The sequence below is a fragment of the Gavialis gangeticus genome, unplaced genomic scaffold (genome assembly GCF_001723915.1).
Source record: "Gavialis gangeticus isolate Ggan-Ray unplaced genomic scaffold, GavGan_comp1, whole genome shotgun sequence".
Taxonomy (NCBI): domain Eukaryota; kingdom Metazoa; phylum Chordata; order Crocodylia; family Gavialidae; genus Gavialis; species Gavialis gangeticus.
In genome coordinates this window covers 54,666,556-54,674,619 of record NW_017729031.1, presented here as the reverse complement: position 1 = coordinate 54,674,619, position 8,064 = coordinate 54,666,556, and the positions used below count along the sequence as shown (strand labels likewise).

Below are 8,064 nucleotides of genomic sequence, written 5' to 3'. Positions count from 1 at the left end.
TTTATTATAATTTTTACGCTTCTTATGTTCATTCTTAATGACCTAACTACAACATTTACCAGACTTTGCTTGCATAATATGCGGTTATTTTTGTCATTGCGGTTTAGCTGTGCGGTTTCCTGTTTTAACAATATAAGCTGCTTGCTTGCAATTTTTATCATATTGTCAGCATTTCTATTCAAAGGTCAGATAGTGATCACCAGAATGTCAATCGCTGACTTCTCAACCTCCTTGAAGCATTCTGGGAGTTTTAGTGTGTTGTTAATTATGCTAGGCCTTGCTTAGAATGAGCACTATCTATTTCTGCAAGCACTTTTTTTATAATTCTAAATATTAAAGTGATAATGAAAAAGTGTATCTTGCTGGTGCACTTGGAATAGAGACTGGACAATAAGGTTAAGCTTGTCACTTTAAACTGTAGTGCAATCTAGAGCAGGGGTGCTCAACTTCTGGCTTGCAGGTCAAATGCCATCATATCTGGCCCATGAGGATCCCCACAGATTGGTAAATTTGGTGGTGGGAGAGCAGTGGCAGTTAATATAGGTGCCCTCCCCTGCTGCCAAATTTCCAAACCCCAAGCCCTGTGCAGCAGATCAGAGCCACCATGCCCACTTCTTCCCTCCCCCTTAAGCCAAAGTCAAGCCCCCTTTCCAAACAGGGCTGAGTTAAGGCCAAGCTTACCCTGCCCTACACCACAGAATGAGATGGGGGGCCTGCTGCACTTGCCCCAGGTGCCCAGTTGGGACCACTGGCTGGATCTGGTATGTGGATGGTCCAGGCACTGCTTATCTGGCCTGCCAGGGAAAAAGGTTGAGCACCAATAATCTAGAGAATCTGCTCCTGGACCCCTACATATTTGGCTACTAATTTAGTAAAGTTTGAACTCCCTGTTTATAGATCTTGCACTTTAGATTCCTACACAATTTCTTCTTTCTTGAGAAAAGCCCTTACATTTCTCTATGTGCTTATGAATTAAGTCTTTACAAATCCAGTTATGCCAGGTTGGACTAATTATTTCATAAAAATCAAAATAAAGATTTTTCAGAAAAAAGACAGATACCAGGTAGTGTCCTCGGACTCATATCTTAGACAAGTGGTTCCTAAACTGATTCACATGGTAAGTCATCAGTGGATGTCACAAGATTCCATTTCCCTGGTAAGGGGATATGGTGGTCCACAAAAAAAATATTGAGCTTTGACAATGGTCCATGGGTATAAAAAGTCTGAGAACCATTACTTGAAAGAAACGCTCTTGTTAAGTAAATTTCTGTGCTGGAATTTTCTGCTGTTGGAGGCATAAATCCAAGTGAATGAGTCTGCACTGGCAAACCTTTCAAGAAATGCCTGTGATTTTTTTTTAATTTTTTTTGAAAAAGCTTGTAGTCTTGGATCTTGTGAAATACGGTATTTGTTCTGTGTGGAAATTAATTTGATTAAGAACTGTAGTGAAACAAGGGAACATCATAGGAATCCAAATCATTTGGTCCAGTTGTCCTGACTCTTGGCAGTCTGGTAAGCTGGAACTCTCTTTTGAGGTGCTATTTTGTTTCAGAATGTAAGCTAAGGATTTATTATTTCTAAATGAAAGTTCTTATGGTTGCAAAAGTAACCTTCGGATCCTCCAGAAGAATCGCAATAGGGTTTTTCCAGCTGATATTGGCTGATAGCTTCCATGTATACAGAGCACATAAAGATGGATGATCATATTCAGTACCTCTTACCTGTTGTGAACGGCATCTCATTCTGGCATCTCACTGAGGAGCTCAGTTTCTGGATGGAGCTTTTGGCAATAACTTTTCTCCTTTGGCAAAAATAGACTGGTGTTAATTTGATTTGATTTTTAAATTTAGATGGGGTTCTTAACAAAATGGCACAAATGGGTGTTAAAAAGTAGAGACTGAAAATATGTAATTTAAGCATTACAGTGTCATAAGCTGAAATATTTACTGACAGAATAAACTTGGCTCAAAATTCAAGCTTTTCAAAACCAAATATTTTCAATGATCCCCTTGCAGTGATTTATAATCTAATTGTTGTGAAATTGGCTTGCAGTTCCCCACACTGTCCATTCATGTACGTGCAAGTACTATAAGGGCTAATATGAAAACAGTTATTGTGGACCTTTCTTATTGGGGTGAAAGTATAACACTAACACACAGGTTAAACTAAGTATTTGACTGTGTTAAATGTAACTGGTCAATTCTAAGATATGGAGCAGTTTTCTTGTGAGAGTTGTAAGGGTAATTAATGAATGAATAATTTCTGAGAAAAGACATTTATAGAATTATTAATCAAATAGATGACGTATCAAATTTGGGAAATAACAGTATTTTCAATAGCATACTGTTTAAATAAACTTTTTTCAGGAATGTGTTGATTTTTTTTATTTTAAGAAGGGTGAGAGATGAAAACATTTTAATAATGCTGACAGAATAGAACATTTGTTTTTTCTTTCATTTAGAAATGTTATACTGCAGATTATAAAATGTAAGTAAAAAATCAAAGCAGAATATTTTGTCCAAAATCAAATTTAAAAAAAATTCTATTGAATAAGAAATGTCAAGATCTTTGTTTTCCAATCCAGAACAAAAATGAATTTAGAAAGTGTTGCATTTCCAATAAAATAGAGATTTTTCCCTCAACTCTAATATCTGCTTTTTAAGAATGCATTTCTGATTGCTATTTTAGTAGTAATGAAAATGTAGCATTGAAATTTTGTTGATTTACAGCACAACTTCAAATGGGAATTTACACAAATACACAGATGTTTAAGCAAATTTATAACCTACTTTTTGTTAGAGCATGTTGGCTTATATGTAAATCCATTATTTGTTGCATGCAGTCTGATTGGCGTAAGATGTCTAGTTTACCAATACTGTTTGTTTTAATAGAAGCCTTTAATCATAAAGCAGTTTATTTTGAATGTGTTTTCTTAAAGCTGATAATTAACAATGGGTCCAATAATCATTCATACTTATCAGTATCTAAATGACTTTTGTTTCATTTTGTTTCTTTATCTAGTATGCCAGTGTTGAAAAGGATGGAGAGAGTTACATGACCCCAGGAGATTTTGTGCAAAGATACCTTGGACTGTATACAGAACCTAATTATAATCCTAAAACAATTCAGTTATTGGCAGGAGTGGCAGATCAAACAAAGGATGGGTGAGAATTTTGCTTTCCATTAGAATCTTATGATTTGCTCATAAATGAGATAATAGTCCAGATTAATTTATTGCTGTTTAAAAATAGAGTATTAGTCTTTTGGTTATGCTTTGAGCTTGCTTGTCCATCTTACTCTTGAGATGTTTTCAAATACAATAGACCACAACATTTGTTTCACTTTGGGAAGAATATGAAGTTTAAATCTAAAAGTTCTATCATGCTTTTCAAATGAGGATTTTTTTTTTGGAAGTTGACAGTAACTACAAATAAGCACATCCATTTCTTCATGACTGCTTTGGAGAAGCTACTTCACACTATATTCCGGTCCATGGTTAAAGACTGTAAAGTCTTTATTATTCATAATTAAATACAGGAAAATGGAACAGATGTCATGTAATTTCTGTAGTGTGCACTCTTTAACACCCCACTAACACCACTATGTACAAATGAAACCACTGAGGACCTCTTAAAAATGCTATCTATTAGGCAAGGGAGACACTAATCACTATATGTAGAGAGAAAAGTATTTGTCTAATCAAGATAAGGTCATATAGCACAAAGCTATTTAAGCATTGCTTATGGGTAATATTCTTTGTTTTTAAATTGCTTTCTGAAACTAATTTACAAAATGTCCACTCTTTTAAGATGTTACCTTTTAACCCGCTCTGCTTCAGAGCAGCCTGGCCTACTTGCTCTTCTCCATTGCTATATGCAACTTCCAACTTCAGCATTTCATTGTAGCAAGAAGCATAGATGTAGTCAGATGAAGTCAAGAGGTTAAGATGCATCAAAGCAGAGGTCAAAAATACCACCAGAGAGGAGTGGGTATTTTTTTAGAGAAGAGATGGAAGGCTGCTATTAAAATAGAACACAATACATCTTTATAGATAAATCTAGTTTGTTTGAAATTGAAAGCTTCTTAACTTGGTTTTGTGAGTCTAAATCAGACCCTTGACACCACTTAAATGTTTTTGTTTTCCCTTATTGTAGTGTGTTAGAATTTTATTATTATATTGCACAGTACCCTAAGCAACTGTGTCAACATCTATACTTTGCAAATAAAATTATAGTTATATAAAACGTGTGTAATTTGTACTGAATGGCAAAGTTAGGATTTCCTCTTCATTGCATTACTACATGACTGTTTAAATAATATTGAAAGGTGTTGGTTGTAGCTGTGTTGGCCTAAGGACATAGGTAGACAAGGTTCTGTCTAAATAATATTGCAGCGTTTCTCCTTGGAGTCTTAAGGCACATCCGATAACCCAGAGAAATGTAATTTACTTTCTGTGGCATGTGGATATAATCCATTGTTAGCAATATAATTGTAAATGACGTTTGCTATTGCATTTTAAAATAGTCTATTATAGACTACTTGGTAAGTTAGCCAAACAAATATCTTGCTTTTTCCAGCAATTTTCATTGCCTTTTAAAAATATGAATTTCTTTAGAGAATGTTTTTATAAAAAGGACCTTTTTGTACAGTTAAGAATCAAGAGTTTCTTTCATTTCTTATAGCTGACCCTTGGACTGAAAGATGCTTATCTTCTGCTTTCTGTTTTGCATATCTTTCTGTTTGGATAGTACTGTTGGAAGTAAGGTCAATGGATAACTTACTATGTAGAGTTTGAGTTTTTGCAGGGACAGAAGATAAGTGGCTGAGATTTGTTAACATGCTCAGATTCCAAATTTCAGTTACTTGCTGCTAGTTCTTATATGCCTACTGCAGAGAAGCAAAAACTCCATTACTTGATATTGGATTAAGCTGTACGCTCACAATAGCAATAAATATAATTTGAATTTATTGTTCATATGATTGATTGATTGTTGCAAATAAATCAGCAAGCTGAATTTTAACAAAGCATACATTGAAACATGCCCAATGTCAGAAGGCAAAGTGGAGTTTAAAAATCTACTTTAAATTTGGTTACAGTATCCTTAAATACCTTTGATAACTTTTGTGTTGGATTATTTAACATGAAAACTTGAATTTCGAAACAATCTTACCTAAACTTAATTTTTTCAGATTTACTTCTATTAGCCTTCTTTTAGTCCTTTCCTTATGCCTCTTTTGACTTCCACTTGCTACTGAAGCAAGTAATGTTCACTTGCTTGAAGTCCTTAGTTGAAAAGGTTTGGAAAAGAGCTTGTTTTTTTCTTTTATCATAATCTAAAACCAGTGGGAGAGAGGAACTCAGTTAAATTTGTTTGATTTCAGAAATAGTAGCATAAAATCCTAATAGGGCCACAAATAGAAATATATTTAATCTCTGTTCAGGCAAACTCTAAATTAAATCATCATTCCATTTTTGTATTGGCAGAATTATATGACTGTTTACACAGCTTCAGACTGTGCTTAGTTTCAAATTGTGTTTATAACAGCAAGGAATTAACAAAATTTAGCCAGGAATAAATATGATGAGGAAACAAAAAAATGGAGGATAAGACTGATATATCTGTATTTGTACTGAGTATATGAAATTGTAACTTGATTTTTAGAAAATCAGCAAATTGTAATGATGTAAACTATCCTAAATGTGAAATTGGAGTTATAAAATTTCAAAATAATCAATTTATGCATTGTAAGCTGGCACATGATGATGTTGAAGTGTTGTGTGATCTGGAAGACAGAATGTTTGGACAGTTATCTGAAATGTACTTCTCTAAAGTTTCGGGTCTTTATTTTACTTATTCTGTCCCCATGTTAGAAACATCATTATTTTTTTTCTCCTGACTCTCTTTCTAGAAATTCTTTTATAACATACTTTACAAGCTTGAACATTTTATACCAAGATGTAGTCTTTGATAACAATATTATTTCTACAGGTAGTTTCATCTCTAACATGATTAATTATGTAGTCTACAACCAAATTGTGATAATATATTGCACCTTTCTGCGGATCTAAAATTCCTTTACACAGTTTAGGTAAGTATAAATATCCCTATTGTATTCAGGCATTGAGAGACAAGTCATTTATTGAGAAGATCTCAGAATTTATCTCAGGTTTCCTCACTAACCATTAGGGTAATCTGCTCTTAAATCTAGGTACTCAAGTTTTAAATTTTTAAATAAGAATTAAAAATCAACGGAAAATGGTCAGAAATAAGTTAACTTCATCACACTTGTGGAGGGAGAAATATTGGGGACCAACTTGCTTTTAGATATATCTTTGCAAGGTTTCTGTTGTGGGTTTTTGTGCCTTTTTTTCTTTCTGTCCTTTTGCAATCCTGTTACTTTTTTGGAATTAATTCTGCAGCACCTGTGTCTGGCCATTATTGGCAAAGAGCTCGTTCTCTAGATACTGCTTCCACAGTCCAGAAGTGAAGGTCTTTAACTTAAGATTTTCACTTAAATTTTACTTTTTGGTTTAGCTTTTTCATTATTGAATCCCACTGTTTGCTGGCATCCTGTTTCTTGTAGAAGCAGTAATTTGTTTAATGAAATCTGTTTGCAGGTTGATTATATAATTTGTTGTATTAGCTGTCACGTACTATAATCACTATATCATGTGTGGTTAAGTTGAATAACCTTTCTGATTCAGTGGAACTCTTTCTGTTGTAACATACATACATTCATCTGGTATTAGAATTTGGCCCAGATGATTGGATCCAATTTCTGTTGAATTTTACTGAGTTTTGGATGAGAAAATGAATGATCATATCATCCTTTGTTAAAATGTCAGATTTTGGGTATCACTTGCAACGTTATGCGTGAATATTCCCTCCTATGAATGTACCTGATCTTTCTGCACATGCTGTAACCAACTAACTATTCATATCAAAATAATTTCGGATGACAGTGTAGTGTGACTTTAGACATTCTTTTTTTTTTCCTTCACTTTCATCTCATCCCGCTTTTTCACTCTTTCTGAATCTCAGTAAGTCATTCTAAAATCAGCAACATAAATCCAGAGGCAAAATCATATTTATATAACATAGAAGAGTCTCTCTTTTTGAAATTAATCTTTATTTAAAATGTGTCTGTTTCTGTTTATTTTGTCCCTGAGTGGATTATTTATAAAGGTTGAGAGTATATTTTAACTGGGTATTAAAGTGGGCCTGATGCTTTACATAATAAATAATGTATAGCCCTGTTGTGACACTCTAGGTTTAGATTTGACACAATGAAAGAGCAGCAAACAGCTGTGGAGGAAGATAAGAATTCTAAAAATATTGTTTACATAAGTTTTTTGGTGGTTTTTTAATAAGGTGGAGAGGGGATGAGAAAAGAGCAAAGAAACAATGGAAAAAATGAGAGTCACAGGTAAATGAAAGAGAAGTGGTATGTTGGTACTGTAGCTAAAGTTAAATGCTGCAAGCTCAAGGAGTAAGGAAGATCAGGTAGGTGAAATCCCTGGTCACTGGTGAAATTCAGCTTCTGTTTCCTGCACTCTGAACAAGGAGGACACCAGGAAATGTCCCTGCTAGGAAGCATCTGTAGCAGGGGCAGGCAGTAATTTTGGGTGGAGGGCCGCTTACTGAGTTTTGGCAAGCTGTTGAGGGCTGGATCGGTAGCCCCGCCCCTTGACAGATACCCCACCCCCTAGCACCATCTTGTGACCAGAAGTCCCGCCCCATAACCCCCAACCTTTGCCACCAGAATTCCTTCCCCTTGCCCCCAGGAGTATGCCTTTCAGTGAGGGGTTTTGCCATCTCAGAACCAGAAAAATACTAAATTATATACTAAAAATTGAACATCTACAACATTCATTAAAAAATTAATTTAAGAAAATATTTGTCCTGATTTACAAGTTTGTGTAGTGTACATAAAGGTGATTGCACACCTTTAAGCAATAGCTTAAAATGAACTCTTACTCTTGTATATTGTGGGGTGCATGGGGGGGTGGGTAGAGGTTTGTGGGGGGCTGTTGGTGTATGGGTATGTGGTGTGTGGGGGTGT

The 8,064-nt window shown here is 34.8% G+C and overlaps 1 protein-coding gene across 5 annotated transcripts in view; it reads left to right on the top strand.

Annotated features, from left to right (window-relative positions):
- SLC25A12 (solute carrier family 25 member 12) overlaps positions 1–8,064 on the top strand; it is a 112,182-nt gene that overhangs the window by 6,638 nt on the left and 97,480 nt on the right. For 2 of the 5 annotated variants that reach the window (XM_019522866.1, XM_019522867.1), the window contains exons 3-4: positions 2,462–2,487; positions 3,022–3,164. In XM_019522866.1, coding sequence (XP_019378411.1) covers positions 3,055–3,164 — 110 coding nt within the window. In that variant the 5' untranslated portion in view covers positions 2,462–2,487; positions 3,022–3,054. Of the gene's footprint in view, positions 1–2,461; positions 2,488–3,021; positions 3,165–5,990; positions 6,091–8,064 lie in introns of those variants that run through there. The other 3 variants (XM_019522864.1, XM_019522865.1, XM_019522868.1) reach the window with 2 other exon arrangements.